The 21,179-nt window shown below is 44.0% G+C and overlaps 1 protein-coding gene across 3 annotated transcripts in view; it reads right to left on the bottom strand.

Moving 5' to 3' along the window:
• Positions 1-21,179, bottom strand: part of LOC141108087 (uncharacterized) — a 112,019-nt gene that overhangs the window by 19,742 nt on the left and 71,098 nt on the right. For 2 of the 3 annotated variants that reach the window (XM_073599321.1, XM_073599322.1), the window contains exons 11-15: positions 15,543-15,653; positions 14,871-14,997; positions 14,592-14,743; positions 13,897-14,092; positions 3,399-3,435 (exon numbers count right to left, since the gene is read on the bottom strand). In XM_073599321.1, coding sequence (XP_073455422.1) covers positions 3,399-3,435; positions 13,897-14,092; positions 14,592-14,743; positions 14,871-14,997; positions 15,543-15,653 — 623 coding nt within the window. Of the gene's footprint in view, positions 1-3,398; positions 3,436-7,077; positions 12,239-13,896; positions 14,093-14,591; positions 14,744-14,870; positions 14,998-15,542; positions 15,654-21,179 lie in introns of those variants that run through there. The other variant, XM_073599323.1, reaches the window with a different exon arrangement.

The raw sequence follows: 21,179 nt of genomic DNA, 5'->3' as shown, positions 1-21,179 counted from the left end.
AACAAGTCACTGATTGGTATCTGTAATAATCTGAATTTTTACTCTTGATTTGGGATGAGCTGAACACCCTCTGGTTCGGTTCACAGCAGAACATGCAAACAGGCAGAAAATTTGGCAAAACACACAAACACCATTAAAGTCTATGGGAAACGATTATGAATAATCAAAAGTGCTAATTTTAAAGGCTTATATGCAGGTTATTGTCATAAAAAGTGTTTGGGGACCTCTATCAGTGCAATTTTTTTTTTTAAAATGGCAGTTTTTTTGGGAGCAGTGATTTCTTTAATGCTTAAAGTGAAACAATAAAAATGAAATATTCCTTTAAATATCGTGCCTGGGGGTGTCTATAGTATGTCTGCAAAGTGGCACATTTTTCCCGTGTTTAGAACAGTACCACAGCAAAATTACATTTCTAAAAGGAAAAATTGACATTTAAAACTGATCGTGGCTGTAATGAATTGTCGGGTCTCGGCAATATAGATAAAACTCATTGAAAAAAAACGCATGGGGTCCCCCCTAGTCCATTACCAGGCCCTTTGGATCTGGTATGAATATTAAGGGGACCCCTGAACCAAAATTAAAAAAAAAAATTGTGTGGGGGTCCTTCTAAAATCCATACCAGGCCCTTCAGATCTGATATAAAAATTAAGGGTAACTCTGCACCAAATTTAAAAAAAATGATGTAGGGGTCCCCCCCAAAATCCGTACCAGACCCTTCAGGTCTGGTATTGATTTTAAGGTGAACCCTGCACCCAATTTGTTTTTAAAAAATGGCGTAGGTCCCCCCTTCACAATCCCTACCAGACCCTTATCCGAGCACGCAACCTGGCAGGCCGTAGGAAAAGACGGGGGGACGAGAGAGCGACCCCCACCATGAACCGTACCAGGCCACATGCCCTCAACATAGGGAGGGTGCTTTCGGGTCTGACCCCAAAGCACCTTGTCCCCATGTCGATGGGGACAAGGGCCTCATTCCCACAACTCTTGCCCGGTGGTTGTGGGGGTATGCGGGCGGGGGGCTTATCAGAATCTGGAAGGGGACCCCCAGATCCCGGCCTCCCCCCCTGTGTGAATTGGTAAGGGGTACCCTTACCATTTCACAAAAAAAGTGTCAATGATGGTAAAAAAGACAGCTTGGGACAAGTCCTTTACTAAAAAATAAAAAAATAAAAATGTCCCTCGATGTAAGTTCACGCCGCCTGACGAACCGAGGGGCGGCGTGAACCCATGGGGAAGCCCCCGTGGCATCAGAGGGGGGTGGGGTCACTTGTTTATGTCACCAGGTGGCCCCGGCCTCAGTTATATAAGAACTGTCACAGAGAAGATGCGTCACTTGGAGGGAGCCTCCCAGTTCTTATATAACTGAGGGCAGAGCCACCCGGTGATGTAAACGAGAGACCTCGCCCCCCTCTGACGCCACTGGGCTTCCCCTGTGGTGTGAGAGAGGGGTGGGGTCAACCGTTTGTCACCGGGTGGCCCTGCCCTCAATTATATAAGAACTGTCACAGAGAAGACGCGTCACTCTGCGGGAGCCTCCCATGGAGGCGGATCGGTTGCGCCTTTTTTTTTTCCTTTTTCGGTCCGGCGGGCGGCATGAACTTACATCGAGAGACATTTTTATTTTTTAATTTTTTAATAAAGGACTTGTCCCAAGCTGTCTCTTGTCTTTTTTACAATTTTTGACATTTTTTTGTGAAATGGTAGGGGTATGATGTACCCCATTACCAATCCACTCAGGGGGGAGGTCGGGATCTGGGGGTCCCCTTGTTAAGGGGGCTTCCAGATTCCGATAAGCCCCCCGCCTGCATACCCCCACAACCACCGGGCAAGAGTTGTAGGGTAAAGGGCCTTGTCCCCATCAACATGGGGACAAGGTGCTTTGGGGTCAGACCTCAAAGCACCCTCCCCATGTTGAGGGCATGTGGCCTGGAACGGTTCAGGAGGGGGGGTGCTCTCTCTCATCCCCCCTCTCTTCCTGCGGCATGCCAGGTTACATCCTCGGATAAGGGTCTGGTGTGGATTTTGGAGGGGGGATCTACGCCATTTTTTAAAAAATTTTGTGCAGGGGTCCCCTTATAATCCATACCAGACCTGAAGGGTCTGGTATGGATTTTGGGGGGACCCCTACATCATTTTTTTAAATTTGGCGCAGGGTTACTCTTAATTTCCATATCAGACCTGAAGAGCCTGGTATGGATTTTCAGACCCCAAAGCACCCTCCCCATGTTGAGGGCATGTGGCCTGGTACGGTTTAGGAGCGGGGGGCGCTTTCTCTTCCCCCCCCTCTTTTCCTGCGGCCTGCCAGGTTGCGTGCTAAGATAAAGGACTGGCATGGATTTTGGGGGGGACCCCTGCGCTTTTTTTTTAATTTTGGCGCAGGGTTCCCCTTAAAATGCATACCAGACCTTAAAGGCCTGGTATAGATTTTGGGGGGGACCCCTACTCCATTTTTTTTTAAATTTGCCACAGGGTTCCCCTTCATTTCCATATCAGACCTGAAGGGCCTGGTATGAATTCTAGGGGGACCCCCATGCAATTTTTAAAAAAAAATTTGGTTCGGGTTCCCCTTAATATTCATACCAGACCCAAAGGGCCTGGTAATGGACTTGGGGGGACCCCCTGCCGTTTTTTTCCAATGAGTTTTATCTAAATTGCCGAGACCCGACATTTTATTACAGCCGCGATCAGTTTTGAATGACAATTTTTCCTTTAGAAATGTAATTTTGCTGTGGTACTGTTCTAAACACAGGAAAAATGCGCCACTTTGCATGCATACTATAGACACCCCCCAGGCACGATATTTAAAGAAATATTTCATTTTTATTGTTTCACTTTAAGCATTAAAAAAATCACTGCTCCTGTAAAAAAAAATGCATTGTTACATGTCCCCTGGGGCAGCCCCCAGGTCCCCAAACACTTTTTATGACAATAACTTGCATATAAGCCTTTAAAATTAGCACTTTTGCTTTTAAATGTTAGTGTCCCATAGACTTTAACGGTGTTCCGGCGGATTTCGAATTTGCCACGGACACTGCATAATGTTTGCTGTTCAGCGAACACCCGATGTTCGAGTCGAACTTATGTTCGACTTGAACATCGGGCTTATCCCTACTCTTGATGTTATATAATAGTGTGGCCTTACCTTTCACAGTGACTGACTGGATTTTTTATTATTAACTTTTTATTCTTTTGCTCTAATAATGCAGAAGTATCAGGCCACAAAACCACCCTATCTCCTGATCAGTGCTGATAATAGACACTGTAGCAGATTTTGTCATATGTAGCAATGTCCAAATCTGGATTGAAATATATGGATGGAAAACTAGGTGTGCATTAATCTGCAGCGTTTTAATGCTTGTGGTCAAAGGGACATTTTTGTCAACCAAGTTTCTACTTACCCGGTACACTGAATGAATTGGATTGGTAACTTATAACCTGTAATATAAGATAATATTTAATTGTCACTTTTTTCTACAAAAGATATGTACAGGAAAAAATGTAAAACATTGCTTCAAATAGTTTGACACTTGTGATGTGTTGAGTAATCATGTCATTCTCATAATGGGCATACGGGGCTCAATGTTTGCAAGTAATATAATCTATTCAAACTTCTCTTGAGATCAGGACATACAGGTCATATACTACTGAGCAGGTTATGCTCCTTCTCTACGTACAGTTTGTGACACAGAGTAAACCTGATCAGATCACTTTTGCTGTCTTATAGATATATAGGCTGTTCATAAAGATGTTGATAAAGCGCATGCGCGCAAAACATGTAAGCCACGGCAACTCCTAGCTTGCGGTTCACCACCATAGACAGGGTTCCTGTTTCTGGAGTGGCGTTGACGTCATCTCACGCGCATCGGATCCAGCGGCTACGTTCGACTTCCCCAGCTCCATTCTCCAGCGGCGGCATAGCTCCATTACACCCCACACAGCTTGGCATAGCGTTATTCAATCCTTGCGGTCAGTTCCAGCATTCACCGCAGCCAGCCAGTGTCTCCCTGCTCACGCTGTATCCCTCTGGATCCTCACAGTACCTGACCACCCGTCAGTGGCAAGAGGCTGTCCAACACCCCACTTTCTCCCACCGGGCTATTACCCTTCCCCACATGGCTTGGGGTGACTTCTCTCCACGTGTTGTGAGGGAATGTGATGTAGATAATAATAATAATAATCTGAAAATGTCTATTTTCTTATGTGTATACATATCTTTCTACCTTACTCATTATATAAGTATACAGATTTGCTCTGTTCCTATATTTTCTCAAAATGGCGGGTACCCCCTACATCCCACACATCAGAAGAACGCGGAAGTGAAGATAAAACCAAGGACAGCCAAACCTCGTTATGAAGATTCTCCATCTTTTCTATCTTAACCAATGAGATGTACCTATTAGACTAACATATCAATGACGTATTTGTGTGTATAAAACATTAGCACCGCCTTGAATAAATCAGAAGTGTAAGAAGTAACGGAGCTGAGCGTGTCTCAGAGTGTTTACTTTTATATGCATGCATATCCACACTTTCCAATTAGAGACAGCAGCAGATAACCTTGGGCTCGATTGGAGCTCTTAATCATTTCCATAACAGCTGGTGCCGAAACCCGGGACCTCAGGCTACAGTCGAAGCCAGACCGCGATAAGCATTCGGGCGTTAATTGATTGATAAGAGTGGGGTTTGCGCAGCCCTAACAGTACCGGTAAGTCTTCTTTATATTCTTACCACTGTACGACTTTCTTATCTTTCGGTTGACAGCTGGATTCTGTCGGTATGCTGAGACTGTCTTAGAGGCAGGTAACTCCTCGCCTGAGGTTGTTTTAACGAACCTGCCAATGGGTTTCTGCTGACTGAATTTTTTGTTCACTGTCTGCCATTCTTTGGGCTACGAAACTTAGCAGTCTAAAAGTGCTACATGTGTGAATGTGTGATCTCATCTCCAGATGAGCTGTCGGCCTCTGGAATGAGATTTTTTCCCTTGTAGCAAACGTTTATAGACGGGTTACTCTGGGTTTTAACGAACCTTTGAGGGTTATCTCAGCTGCTGGCTTTGCAGTCTGAAAGTGTTACAGATGTCTCACCCCAAGACGAGTTGTCGGCCTCTTGGTGTAGAGCTGTAATAGACGTCTATAAACGGGTTTATTTTTGCAGGGTGGTCTGCCCTTGTGGTTATCTTAGCCTGCTGAGGCTTTACGGTTCGAAGAGTGGCAGGTGTAATGTCCTGTCGTGAGTGTATTTGTGGTTTATTGTTTGCTATACACGAGAGGGGTTGGGGTGGGGACTGGTTAAGGTCGGAGGGGGCGCTGCCCGGGGGATCTGTTGGGTCGCGGGCCGTTGCTCCTCACTACCCCTGATGTGTTTGTTCTTGTTCTGAGATTAACCTTACATTACAGGGTTATAGCAGACAGTAGCAACTAGAAGCGCAGTCTTATGTGCCCCCACCCAAGGAATTTGTTGATAAAGAACGCTGAGAAAGAATATTAACCCCTTGGTTGTACGTATTCTCCTCTCAAGCCGTTAGCCGAGAAACAGAGAGAGAAAAGAAAGTGATATTGTAAAGAAAGTGATATTGTGAAGAGAAGAAGATGTTGAAATAGTTAACAAAGTTGAACGAAGTGGCGAAAGTTATGTTGCTAAAGAAACAGGGAGAAAAATCCTGTGTGATAAAGAAAATTGGATAAAGGAAGTTAAGAAAGATGGCGATTGTATTATGTATGTGTATCACAGAGTTGATGATACAGTATGTGAAATTACCACGCTATGTTGGAACTTGAAACAAAAGGAGGGGAGGGACAGCACTGCCCTCCGTCTAACAACCACTCCTTTCTCACCACCCAAGCACAACCCACTGTGACAACTCAGCCCGGCAGCCATCTTAGTGCACCCATGCCTTCACTTTCTACCCAGCCCAGTGCACTTCCTGCCGGCGGCCATCTTGGTACACCCAGTAAGCTTAAACAGCCTGTACCCAGCCCTCCCTGTTTTAAACCAGGATGGTTCATACCACACATCTGTCTTCCCCAATACGGAAGCATCACATTCCCAGGCCGGATATGTTAATGATGAAGAAGCGTCTGAGTGGGAAGCCCAACAACTGGCAGCAAGGCCACCCACTGATTTAACCCCCAATCCGGCTCCGGACTCACAGTTCCGAGAGGATCTCAAACACATGCTGGCAACCGTAAGGAACAGTGCCTCTTGCCAGCCCCCACCCCAACAACAGTCTCGGTTACCAGAAGGGGCACCAGTGATGTATGTCGCTTTTACTCCATCACAAGCAGCGGCCTTAGTGACAAGTCTGCCTGACCCAGAGAAGCAGCCAATTCCCTTCTACCACAGGATAGTGCAGATACAAGAAACTTACTCAGCTGCCTGGAGAGACTTGATCAGCCTATGCCAAATCAAAGCAGGACATGTCTTTTGGCCAGTCATGCAGACGGCCTTTAATGATGCCAGCCTGACAAGTGCCACTTCCTACACCTCAGGCATGGAGTTCTGTGCACAACTCCACGACTGGGCAAAGGAGAAGTTGACTGATCAGATCACCACAATCCAAGATATTACCCAAGATAAAGGGGAGTCTGTGAAGAAGTATCATGCTAGACTCGTACAGGCCTTTGATGATCTGAGTTTCTCCCACTATGAAAAGAGACACACACGTTTCCTGCGTGGGAGTGGATGGGTTGCCCCGCTCCAGTCCATTTGTAGAGCCACTCCAAGTGGGGACATTTCCTGATTTGCTTGCCAGATTTGTGGCGTCCTCTACATGTCCCTTGAATCTACTAGGAGCTGATGTGTTGTCCGGACTACAGGCCTCAATCAGGACACGCCTGAAGGGGGGATGAAGTTACATACTCCCCTATCTTTAGAAGACTAATCTGCTTTGTGTTCTCTGCCTCTCCTGATGACACTTAATGAAGCAAAAACTTCAAGTTCAATACTGCAGGAAGTACTTGACAGAATCCCTGCGTGCCTATGGTCCACAGGACCGGAAGACAACGGTCACTTAAAGGTGCCACCAGTTTCAGTCAAGCTAAAAGAGGGTGCATCATTGCCCTGGAAACCACAATAACCCCAAGAAGAGAACCCCTAAAGAAGAACCAGGTACCTGCTGTGGATGCCTTTGACTGCAAAATACCTCACAGAGGTGGACCTTACAAACGTTTTCTTCAGTGTCCACCCTCACCCCTCCTGCTGGTACCTTTTTGCATTCATCCACGGAAAGAAACGGAAACATACCTAAACAGTGGTGCCACAAGGGGTACAGAACTTTCCAAGCCAGTTTGCAAAAGCTATGGCTATCATCCTTGACACATGACAAGAGGAACACCCGGAAGTGATTCTCTTCCAACATGTTGATGACCTTCTCCTTTGTGCAGCTGACTTACCCCCTGTTGAAGTCACCTCAGAAAGCCTGTTGTGCTATCTTGCCAACCAGGGGTGCAAAGTCTCAAAGCCCAAATTGCAGTGGTGCTCAACACCTGTCATTTTCCTTGGACACTGTTTGTCCCATGGGACAAGACACCCCACTGAAGACAGGGTGCAAGTAATCTGATATCCCACTGCCACAAGGTCAGAAATCCCTTCATGCCTTCCTTGGACTAATTTCCTAGTGCAGAGCATGGATTTCAGAAGCCTTCCTACTGATGCTCTGCAATCAGACCCCTTCCAGATGTCTCCTGAAGAAATATCTAAAGTTTGAAGCCCTTAAGTGCGCCACCCCCGGCGCTAGGGCTCCCAGCCTACGACAAAACGCTCAAGCTCTTTGTATCCAAACGTCTGGGACATGCTGCAGGTATACTCACCCAATCACACGGCATCAGCCTACGCCCCATAGGATATTATTCCTGTCGGCTGGATGTGGTAGCAAGAGGAGGCCTATTGTGTCTGCGAGCTGGCTTTGCTACACAAGCCTTGCTTGACAAAACTTTGAACTTGGTCCTCGGACACTGCCTCGTTCTGCTTACTCCCCATGACGTTGTTGCCATATTCAACCAAGATCCAGCCAAAACACTTGTCCACTACCAGACACTTGAGACTCCTGTGTTCCCTCCTACTGGACAGCATTACTCTATTAAGTTGTCAAACACTGAACCCTACCACCCTTCTTCCACTTCTCGAGGGGGGAAAGGAGGAGGAGGAGTAGAGTCTTGACTTGTCACCCCATGACCACACAGGACACGCGGTCACCACTGAAAACACTGTTCTACAAGCTGAAGCCTTACCACCGGTGATGTCTGCACAGGAGGCAGAGCTGTAAGCACTTACTACAGCATGTAAATGGGCAGAGGGAAAAAGAGCCAACATTCATATGGACTCAAGATATGCTTTCAGCATTGCCCATGATAATGGTGTTATCTAGGACAGAGGATTCCTGATGGCTGCAGGAACACCTGTGAAAACTTGATTGATGCCTTGCTTCTCACAACCCAAGTGACTATTATGAGTAAAAGCACACGACAAACTGAACTCAAAGGAAGCTCGAGGCAATCATCTAGCCAATTCAGCTGCCAAACAGACAGCTGGTGGTCCACGGGAAGTGGACAGCAGGGTGGTAGAAGAAGACCACCCCGTGCTTACCTTACAGACTTTCCCAGTGGACAGAGTTTATCTAAAAGAACTACAGGAAACAACAATTCCGGATAAGAAGGAAAGTTGGAAACAGAGAGGAGCAACTCTCAGGAATGGACTATTCGAATGCAACAAGAAGCCTTGTCTACCCAGGAGTATGTACCCAGCCGTGGTGCAATGGGCACATGGAGCTGCCCACTTGACAAAGACTTTTATGAACTCTCTTATCAACAAGTGTTGCACCAAGAGTTACTCCACTGACGGACAACTTCTGCAGATAATGCATTATCTGCACCAAATGTAACCCAGGACGCACAGAAAAAACACAGAAGAAGCACCTGGCAAAAGCCCTATACCCCATTCCAGAGGATGCAAATTGATCATTCTCAAGTGCCAAGAAGTGGCAGATTCGAATACGCCCTAGTGGAAGTGGTCATGACTGCCAGGACCACAGCTAAGAAACTACTGAGTGAGATAGTATGTAGATTTGGGGTCCCAGAGGTGATATTGAGAGATCAGGGACCAGCCTTAACAGCAACCCTTACTAAAGAGATTTGGGCAGCACTGGGGGTTCAGTTGGCACTACACATCCCATACCACCCTCAAAGTAGCGGGAAGGTAGAAAGGATGAATGGGACACTAAAAACAGGATGTTAAAGATGGCCCATGAGACTAACATGAGTTGGCCAGACAGTTTGCCCATTGCCCTGTTCAGTGTCAGACACACCCCCGGGGGAAACATGCCCTATCCCCTTATGAAATTTTGTTTGGTTCAGCTCCCAGACTTGGTTGTTACTTTCCACAACAGTTACAGTTGCAGTCTGATGTGTTGACTAATTATGTAACCACATTATCACGAGAATTAACCTGAATGCATGTCCAGATGTTTTCTTCCATTCTAGATCCTGAATTAGATACAGGAACACACCAACTACTGTCTGGAGATCCTTGAGCCAAGTTATGATGGTCCATTCCAAGTTTTGCTGACCACAGCCACCTCAATCAAGTTGGCCAAGAAGAACACCTGAATGCACGCTTATCACTGCAGGAGAGCGTGTTTTCGGGTGCTGCATATCCTTTTTCTGTTTGATCTAGAGGGAATCTGGACCAGTGAATGTGCCCTTGCAAAGGTCATTATGCCCCCCCATATCCTAACCAAAGATACCCCTGATACATACACTAACCCAGCACACAGTCAGAGGAGGAAGCGAGCAGCTCTCTTCGGAAGCTTTGACCCTCATGTATACATAGATGTCATAAGGGTTACAAGGGGGCTCCCTGATGAGTTTAAAGCCAGGGATCAGGTAAAAGCTGGTTTTGAGTCTTTGATCCCCATAACAACTGTCAGCAAGAATGTAGATTGGATTAACTACATGTCATGGTTATGCAATAGAGTTTGTCGATCAGCATACCTGTCTCCATGTGTTCATCTCTAGAGACCAGCTGACCCTCACCTGACTGCTTTTGTAACCTCTCCTCTAAGCATGGCCCCACCCCAGGCCCTATCAGGGAACCCTATATTAACCTGTGCAATGCAAGCCAGCAGTGCTGATCAACCATTGTGTGTTAGCCTCTATGTGTACTTGCTGTGTTTCCCACATCTGATTCCTGTTACCGACTTTGGCCTGTTCCCGACCATCCCTGTTTGCCTGTGACCCTGATGTTCCAGCCTGCTGCCTCCTTCCTCTTCTCCTGTAGTCTACCGTGAGCGTGAGCTGTGAGACCCCGGGGGCTGCGACCTGGAGCCAGACTGCAGCGCAGTCCATCCTTACCATTAAAGGCTCTGGTGAACACCTGCTGGCTCTTAGACTCCGCGCCCTGGGAAATCTATGCTCTAGCTCCCAGTGGGATCTGTGTCAGTGATCCAGTAGACCTGCTTCCTGAACCTCCCAGGGTTCAATCCACAGCAGTCAGCCGTAGGGTTCACTACCTTGCGGTGCACTCCTGATCCCAACGGTGTGCATCTGTCATCCAGCCTCTAGGTGACCTGACACTACACATATTATAACAGAGATTTGTAAATTACCCTAAAGATGCCCTCCAGGGAATTGCTGACCAGTTAGCCCCCACTTCCTACATGACATTCCAGGACCGGGTGGCCTTAGACATGGTGCTAGCTGGGAAAGGAGGTGTTTTGTAAAATCATAGGAAAAAACGGGAACCTGTTGTACATACATTCCTGATAATATTGGCCCAAATGGTAAGGTTACTCTAGCTATAAAGAAATTAGAAGATCTGTCATTGGAGTTGAAGAACTCAGGTATCACAGACCCATGGGATCAATATTTTAGCTGGATGAGTGGGTGGCAGAAGGTGCTCGTCCAGATAGGGGTAACGGTATTAATAATCCTGGTTCTTTTAGCCCTGATTGTATTCTGTATTCTACCTTTCGTAAAAAGTTAATGAGCAAGGCTGTAGACAATAGCACACCTACATTTCTCCACCAAGAAGAAGAGGACCTCCTTATGATGGAAGATGACAAACCCTTCACTCCTCTACAGCTGTATCGAGGAGGGAAGTGAACAGTTGCTGCCCAATTCTATATACAGCCTAAAAGAGTTGCTGAGGAGAAGGGCCAGGCCAAAGTGGGACCTTTAGTATTAGGGACAGAAAAGAGAAAATAGTCATTTTAGGGGGGATTGTGAGGGAATGTGATGTAGATAATAATAATAATCTGAAAATGTCTATTTTCTTATGTGTATACATATCTTTCTACCTTACTCATTATATAAGTATACAGATTTGCTCTGTTCCTATATTTTCTCAAAATGGCGGGTACCCCCTACATCCCACACATCAGAAGGACGCGGAACTGAAGATAAAACCAAGGACAGCCAAACCTCGTTATGAATATTCTCCATCTTTTCTATCTTAACCAATGAGATGTACCTATTAGACTAACATATCAATGACGTATTTGTGTGTATAAAACATTAGCACCGCCTTGAATAAATCAGAAGTGTAAGAAGTAACGGAGCTGAGCGTGTCTCAGAGTGTTTACTTTTATATGCATGCATATCCACACTTTCCAATTAGAGACAGCAGCAGATAACCTTGGGCTCAATTGGAGCTCTTAATCATTTCCATAACAGTGTGACCAGCGAGCCTTCTGGAAAACGTTAACCCCTTCTCATCCAGACATCATTGTGGTACCATTCGTTTTTAATACAATGTATTTACATAGCCACATGCTTTTTACCATTTGCTGCAGTCTGTACCAGCACTAAAAGTGCTTTGTCCATTGTAGTTGCTGGTTAATTGTCCACAGTGCAATAAACTAACTTTGAATTAGTCCATGTTCACAAATTTTTTGACTCCTACCCATAGAGCGCTGCTTTTTTGTTTCTTGATTCTCGTTTCCCATTGCTCCAGTGGCTGGCAGCTGCACTAGGTATTCGTTTTATCCACATATGACTGACAGCCTTTAGTGCGTCAGGAACTTGTTGTTTATAGGCTGCTCATAGACTGGCAGATCTTTACTCATTAATGGTACATGTTAAGATATCAGCCCTTCTTTAAATAGGTCATTGGTGTACCAGAGATAGTGGCATTTGTGTGGTACTTTGACATTTCCCGCTTGTTCTTAGAAGATTGGGTTTGGATTTGGGTTCCATTCCAAGGTAGATCTTCCAGTAGATGAGTGCCTCTGACTGCCTGAAACATTCTAATAGTTTTAAGTGATGCTAGAAATCAAGAACAGGGTTACTGCTAAATTACTGTAAATTTAAAGTGAGAATGAACCAAGAAAATGCTGACAGATAGAATCTTTATGACATAAGAGTCCCCATTGATCTCTTTTGTCATACCTACTTCTCCCTGCCTGTAAGTGTTAATGTATACTGATCTGTGCCATGCCGTGAATGCGCATAGGAGTGACGTCATCATAGTCCAACCAATCAAGTGGCCAAACAGTTGCAAATCTGGAAGGGAGACCAGGAGAAGATGGAAGCGCCTATAACTAGTGGGAACGCTGACAGCTTAGAGCTGGAGAGGATCGTTTCACAAGTAAGTCTGCCATAATGGGCTAACAGCTCTTGGGGGCCTATTAAAAAAAAAAAAAAAAGCTGCAGAGTTTAATTCTGTTTTAACCTCCCTGGCGGTATTGCCGAGTGTGGCTCGGGGTGAATTTTCATTACCAAAAGCGGTAACCCCGAGCCACGCTCAGGATTGCATCGCAGGATCCAGGCAAAGTTACTTATCTTGTCCCCAGGATCCTGGGATGTCTCCCCGCTGTGTCTGCGGGCTGTGTACTCCGCTGGATTCATCACTGTGCCGGGCTCCGTTCCCTGCGAGTGTTGCGACGCATGGGGACGGAGCCTGGCGCCAAATTCAAAAGTGCAAAAAGATTACATTACTGTATCATTACTGTATCAAATAATTTCACCTCCCTTTTATCCCTAATGCTTTGTCCAGTGCCCTGCATGCAGTTTTATATTATATATACTGTTGTTTCTGCCTGGAAACTTGAGATTGTCCATGGCAACCAAAAAGTGTCCCTTTATGTCAAATGCGGTTTTAGACCAGCTAGAAAACTGCGATAGTAAATTAGAATCACTTGCAGAATTGAGTGATAGTGATTCGTGGGGAAATTCGTCAAACACTGAAAGTAACGACAACGACAATTCTGCAACTGAGCAAATTTCAGTGTTTTTGATTTGATTACATTATTGAATACATTTTATTATTATTAATTGTTATAATTTTTTATAGTTATTTATTATATTATAATTTATGATTTTGTGTTCCAAACGTTATCATACCAGGGATGTCTACTAGACTCTTGTTTGGACAGATTAGGTGAGTTATAAGAATTACAGTCCTACAATATAAAATGCCAAATTTCCATGCAATATACCGCATTCAGCATAAAAAATCTGACATAATCATACCGCCAGGGAGATTAAGAAATACTGACAACAATAAAGAAGTGTAGTATTTAACAACATTAATGAGTGTTATCGTTGTACAAACATAATTGTCATTGTATGCTAAGATTTAAAAAAAATGAAATTCTATATAGTTGTTTTGTTACCTTTTACACAGGGAAAAGGAATAGTCCCTGCTGCTAGTATGCACCTAATTTGTAAGTGAGTTGAATTAGTGGGAATGATGAAGTACCAGATGCACTAAGCATAGGCTTTCCACACTGCACCAAGCAAGCCATTCATAATTGTTATGTGCTGTGAAGAACTGTGGCAAGATGCAAATTCTACTGTTTTCCAGCATTCACAGCTCAGATGGCACCTGGGGCTGTGGGTTGGGGGAGAGACATTCTTGACAATTGCATAATGCATTACCTGTCCCCTAATAAAGATAATGTACCTGGAAATAACTCAGCAGCTAAGCAATAAAGAGCATCCAGGAACTCCTCTTCTAGCTTCTCTCTTTGTGTATTTTTCTCTTCCTCTAAATATGGAACCGCTTTTGATGTGTAAACCTTCAAATAATTTGTACTTGTTTCATCTGTGGGAACACTTAAGGGATCTGTACTGGATTTTGTAGAGTCACCTTGTGTTACCTGTATATTATAAATTTAAGATCATTATATCAGCCCCCGTACAAACAGCTTACAATCAGGTAAGATGACAGCTTTATCTGTATCATTGGTACACGATAGAAATGAGGAGACCATGGGGACACCTACCCAGGGGATTGCTAAGGTGCTAAGGGTTACCCCTGGGTGCCTAGATGCTGTCTGATTTAATTATGAAATAAAACTTGTATTATGCAAAGTTGATTGTTTGTCATTTTTGAAGTCCCTTGTATGTAAAATATAGAAACAATCAAAGTATCTAGTTTTGTTCCAGGCCATTTAAAAGAAAACCCAAAAGTATACAGTGCATTACCATTGCTTCCACCACACTTTATAAAAGCATTTCCCAAACTGAGCAATAAAGGAACAAGCTGCAACTTGTGAATGTCTTGCACTGGTATTAAAGTCCAGCTCCAGTTTAGCCACATGCTCCATCACAACCCCCTTCCTCCCTGTAGTTAATAAGAAAATATCCAGTACATACCTTATTAAATCCTGGTTTCTTCCTGTCAGTATTGTGATGGACAGTGTCCTCCCTCTCCAACGTAGGTAGGGCATGGTCCTCACTGCTGCCTAGAATGGCACTCGCATTGTGAGCAGATGTGTCTTCTAGCTCATTGCCAGAACCATCTTTAGCTAACCGAGAAAAATGAAGAGAAGTAAAGGAGTTTTCATTTTTTTTCATACATAAAGAAAACTCAAGTATTTTTGTCATTTGTTCTGTGATTACTTGTAATGCAACCATTAGCTATGAAATACATACATTTCTTGTTCTTTGCCTTCTTCTTTTTCAACAGGAACGCTTTGAAGCCATCACTTTCATCATCAGTGCTTTCATGAAATATATCTTCAGTCTCAGATTTAACAGCTAAATTGTCCTCCGGTGACAGCTACAGTCATTGAATTTATTGGTCAATTATAAACAAACTAATTTCAAGAAGACTGTGTACTGACTTAATTTACTAACATTCATTTACACTACCCAAATTATCATCAATGTTAAAATATAACTAAAAGGGAAAACTTTTTTCTTCTAGCTTTGAATAGAGTGTTAGGGAGATTCACCCTCTCTATTTGTCCTGTTTACCATTATCACTGAAAGTGAACATAAAAGAAAATCCCACATTTTGGGTTGTCCCTAGAAAAGTAATAGAAAGGAAATCTTCCAATGGGGACACTAGTTCTGGTGATCTGGGGGCCCTAAGGGATTCCCTTAATTTACAAGTATTTCCTTTCACTTCCTGTTTTGGCTATGGGACAGGAAGTAAAGGGAAATCTCCCTAATGATACACAGATGGTAAAAAAAACAAAAGCAAAAAAACTTACAGGGGTTATTATCCTCTCCTACAAAAATGTGTTCAGCTAACAGGATACCAAACAAAATAATAAAATCCTGTTTTATGTGCAGTTATAACACACAATATAAATTACTTACATCATTGTCGGAGAAGGCTCTACTAAGCAGTTCTGTTCCCTTCTCATAATTAAAAGGGGAAAAGAATAAAATGGGCTCTGATTTATTGAGTTTGATAAGTTCCAACAGTTTCTGAAAAAGAAAGGAAACAATAACATTTTCAAGGCCACAAGAATCACATGTATGTTTTATATTAAGTAAAAGAAAATACAATTTCTGACAAGTATTAGTATTGGCATTGTAGCACCTCTTCTTGCCAAAAGCCTGTACAATGAGGACTAATGACAACTATTGCAGTATCAAAGATTATAAAATGAAATGCTAGGAAAATGTTTTTTCATATTTGATAGCGTAAAAATGGGTTAGAACCCTTTGTGGAGATTTACTTTTACTTTTTGGCAAAGGCCAAGACAGAAAGTAGGTGTATCCCCTGAAGACGTTCATGCGCACGAAACATGTTGTAATGGACCTTACGTGCTGATGTCACCCTGCTGCTTCTGATGTCCGAACCGTCGGCCATCACTGTAAGCCTGGCTGTGTTTGCTCTGTTTTGTTGTACACCAGATGGATTCTTTTTAAAAAAACCCTTTAAGGTTGATCAAAGCTTTATTTGATCAACCTTAAAGGGTAAGTTCACCTTTACAGAAAAATCTGTAAGCTGAATTTACACAGGACCCCCACCTCGCCCCCCCCCCCCCAGCAGTGGTTTTGTGCTGCCCTAGGCAGGACTAAAATTTGGCGCCCCCCTATCTGTATTTGTCCCACCCCTTCCTTCTCAAGTGGCTATTCGGGGCCCCTGGTGGCTGTGTGGGGTCCCTGGTGCCTGTGCGGGGCCTGTGGTGGCTGTGTGGGGCCTCTGGTGGCTGCATGGGACCCCTGATGGCTGCCCGGGGTCCCTGGCAGCTGTGCGGGGTCCCTTGCAGCTGTGCGGGGTCTCTGGTGGCTGTGCGGGTCCCTGGTCCCTGTGCGTGGTCTCTGGTTGCTGTGCCCCTTAATCTCTTCTTCCCCAGAATAAATAACTGTAATCTATGTAATCAATCCTCATAACTGAGGACCTCCATCCCCCTTATTGCATTTGTTGCCCTTCGCTGAACTCTAATTCTAATTCAAAAATGTCCTTCCTTAGAAATCAGTGACCAAAACTAAACTGCATATTCAAGATGAAGCCAAACCAATGTTTTGTGAAAGGATAAAATCATTGATTTATCTCTGGAATCTATGCCTTTTTTATGCATTACAGTAATTTTCTAGCTTTATTAGATGCAGCTTGGTATTGCATGCTATTGCTAAGTCTGGGTTCTACAAGCATTCACAAATCTGTTCCATCACTTATTCTGCCATGGGAGCCCCTCCTAATGTGTATTTTTCATGTGTACTTTTGGTACAGAAGTGCATAACTTCACATTTTTTCATACTGAGCCTCATCTGCAATGTAATTATCCAACCGCCTATTTTGCCAAAGTCTTCCTGTAATTGGATGGTATCATCCAGAAACACTGCAACTCCTTGAGTCCTTGATTCCATTCTCTATGTCATTAATAAACTAACTGAGCAGCAGTGACCTAACACAGAACCCTGGGGGACACCATTCACAACTTTAGACAATTCAGAGAATAAGTAATCCAGCATTACCCTCTGGACCCTTTAATGTAACCAGTTCCATATCCGTATATTGTGCATACAATTTCATCAACTGGAACAGACCTTATTCTATAGATTAAACCTTTATGAGGTACAGTATCAAACGCCTTAGAAAAATCTAGATAAACTACATCCACCAGCCTTCCACCATCCAATTTTTTACTTACTATCTCATAAAGTGATAACAGCGTTTGTCTCTTTACATGTATACTATTGATCTTCTCTGATCATGGGTCAATGCAAAATGCATTAGTGCTATGCACGCAAGTTGGTTTGAACTCTCAGCTGTGCCCAAGATACTCTGCTCTGTGACTATGCTTGTATGCCTTTGTCTTTCCTTATGCTTGTTACCCAACAGAATATAATGTCTAATGTACTTTAATTCATCTGTAAAAATGCTCCCGCTAACTTTGTGTGCACTTTGTCTCAGTTCCATTGAACTGTGCTACCTACCCATCGAAGGTGCTAAGGTGAGCAATTTAAAACAGTTGACACAACTTTTTGGCTACTTTAACATGAAAGGGGTTGATCACAAGTTTGTACAAATTTCTATAGGAATATCTGTATGAGAATTCATGTGGAACACCTCCTTTGCTATAATCTTAGAGGATATGTTCCTGGGATGGATTGCTCCTGGATACCATCTGGCATATTCAAGATCTACCAATATATGTTGGTGCCCCCTGGGGACCTTCAACCGCGGCCCAGCCAGATTCATAGCCTGGAGCTCCTGGATACCAGTTGTCTATTACCGCCGGAAGTTCCAGCCCACATGCCAGTTGGAACCTGCAGGAGCTGCAGATTTCCCGAGCATTTTTAAAATAGCACTGGGACAAATAGCCTGTGACCTTGTGCTGTATTAAAACAGTGGTTAAGAGAATGTATAAAGGTTTTGTACATATTTTCTTTTAATATGGCCATTGGCCAATAGTATAATATATATATATATATATATATATATATATATATATATATATATATATATATATTTTTTTTTTTTTTTTTAAATAATTAAATCGGTTATTATTTTAAATAATATATACATAATAAAAAATATGTGAATATTGTATATTGCTATGTATACATTTATCTGGCCAGCAGGTGGCACTCTATTTACCTTTTCACATGTGAACCCTCAGCCATGCTGACAGTAGCACAATGTTCACCGAACTCTGACATCAAAGCCGTGGTTCATTACTCACCCATGAACTCTGTCACCTCCAGACACCAATTTGCCACTATGTGCTCATGCCTTTTTCAATAACCTAGTTTGAGGTTTCAGTCTGACATACGGAGCCTCAAACCAACCTGGGTCTGCTGTCTCATGATTAAAAGTATCATGCAATATAAACAAATGCATTTCCCCTAGATTTGGTCTGAAAAATAGGAATACTATGCAATTTGATTAAATGGGACAATCATGATGCTTTACAGAGGACTGATGCCCCGTACACACGGTCGGACATTGATCGGACATTCCGACAACAAAATCCTAGGATTTTTTCCGACGGATGTTGGTTCAAACTTGTTTTGCGTACACACGGTCGCACAAAGTTGTCGGAATTTCCGATCGCCAAGAACGCGGTGACGTAAACCACGTACGACGAGACTAGAAAAGGCCAGTTCAGAACCAAGCGCGGCACCCTTTGGGCTCCTTTTGCTAATCTCATGTTAGTAAAAGTTTGGTGAGAGACGATTCGCGCTTTTTCAGACTCGTGGCTTTAAGGTCGTTTTCTGCTGTTCAGTTTGTGCTTGTGGGTTTGTATCTGCTCTTCAGTGCGTGCAAGCAAGCTCCGCGTGACTTATTTGAGTCATTGTGTTCTTGTTCATTCGTTACTGTTTTTCATGTCGCTCTTCACAGGCCTTGCTGTTCTTCAATTCATTCTGTTACTTTGTTATGAGCAGCCGACCGTTTTCTAGCCATGTTGCGTATACGTACTCCTCGTAGAGGTGCTGTGCAGGGGCTTGGTGTTGGGGTCCTGACCTTGACACAAGTCCAGTCCATGAACAGGGTGGGGAGGAGTTCATGGACCAAGAATTGGTTGTTCCAGCGTGACCAGTTCTGTCATATGCCTTTGCTCCGTGAGATCCGTGAGAATAATCCTGATGATTTCAGGAACTTTCTCCGGATGACGGACCCCGTTTTTCACCGTTTGTTGGCTTTGCTGACCCCCTATATTAGCAGGCAGGATACCTGCATGAGGCAAGCCATCACTGCGGAGCAGAGGCTCGTCGCCACCCTGCGGTACTTGGCGACGGGGAGAAGCCTGCAGGACTTGAAGTTCTCGACAGGCATCTCCCCCCAGGCTCTGGGGATCATTATCCCAGAGACCTGTTCTGCCATCATCCAGGTCCTGCAGAAGGACTATATTAAGGTAATTTTTTTATCCTTTTATATCACATTTTATTGTATTTAATGTTTGATAACATATTGTATTTCTTTCCTCGTTCCCTAATTACCATGATTGTAATATGCTGTGAATGTCCCCTTTGTCCTCATGCATGCTGGATTTTTATCTAATTATTTTTTTTGTCCTTCAGACATATTTGCCTTCACTTACCTCCCCAGCATGCTCTCCTGGCCCTATATTCACCTCATGTTGTCACTTAACAGCTCCATAGTAGTGCTTTACCCCAAACACCCCCTAAAATGTTTTTAAATGTGATTTGTAATTTAAATTCAGGCAGAGTGTCAGAGGCTTTTTTAGGGGTCCCCAAATCATTTGGAACCCTCCCTCCCCCCAACTGCTAAGTCAGCTGATACCAATTCTCTATCTATCCTCAATCATCTATCTGCTGACTTTGCCAAACCCATACACACTATACCCATCTCTTTTGTGCTCAGATGTATGGATGAATTCCCCAAAGCATGTAGTGCAAGGGCCTGCCTGTATACTTTCAAATGGTACCGTTTAAAGTTTTTTTATCCTATTATTATCTTGATAGGTAATAGCAGAATGTCCAAATGTGCTCAAATGTGTACAGTGTGTATTTATATCTTTGTATTATGACACTTCTTACCTGTCCAGTGGGCTGCCAATAGTGTAACTAAGGAGGGGCTGTTCAAAGTAATACCCATTATTTATGCATTCAGCTCTCAATGAAGTGGAGAGGGTTACCTGTCCAAGAGTCCCCCCCCCCCATAATGTTAGAAATGGCCCAGGAGAGGGGGGGGGGATATGATAGGTGTACCTTATACTTTGGTCTTTAAAAATTACCATTAATAAATGTTATCTTGATGTTGGCCAAGAATGTTTGTGTCTAATCTGCTTTCCATGTTTTAATGTGCAAAAAGACTCATTTTTTTGTTTTCCTCAACAGTTTCCTTCCACGCCACAGGAATGGCAGACTGTGGCCTCCCACTTTGCCCAGCGGTGGGACTTTCCTAACTGCGGAGGGGCAATTGATGGGAAATACGTCCACATCGTCCCACCACCCAACTCGGGGTTGTACTATTATAATTATAAGGGGTTCAATAGTATTGTGATGTTGGCGGTGGTGTCGGCTAATTATGAGTTCCTGTATGTGGACGTGGGGAAGAATGGCCGGATGTCCGATGGTGGAGTCATTGCCCAGACGGAGTTCTACAGGCATCTCCAGAATGGCAGCTTGGACTTGCCACCTCCAGAAAACAATGTGGAAGGATTCCCATTCGTCTTCATTGCGGATGAAGCTTTTGCGCTGGGGGACCATCTTATGCGGCCATTCCCGATGAGGACCCTCACCCCGGACCAGAGGGTTTTTAATTATCGGCTGGCCAGAGCCAGAAGAGTGGTGGAGAACACGTTTGGAATCATGGCCAGCCGGTTCCGCCTATTTCTTACACCCATACACATGGCGGAGTATAAACTGAATCATATTATCCTGGCCTGCTGTGTTCTACACAACTTTTTACGGCAACATTCTGCCAACTATGCTGGCTCAGTTGGGCCTGAAGCCGGAATTCAAAATGAACCAACCCTGACGGCGCTTGAAAGTGGCCGTCCTGGCTTGCCCTCCCTGAGTGCCCGTGATGTC

The sequence above is a fragment of the Aquarana catesbeiana genome, linkage group LG09, assembly GCF_042186555.1.
Source record: "Aquarana catesbeiana isolate 2022-GZ linkage group LG09, ASM4218655v1, whole genome shotgun sequence".
In the NCBI taxonomy this organism is placed as follows: domain Eukaryota; kingdom Metazoa; phylum Chordata; class Amphibia; order Anura; family Ranidae; genus Aquarana; species Aquarana catesbeiana.
This window is presented reverse-complemented; position numbering and strand designations above follow the sequence as displayed.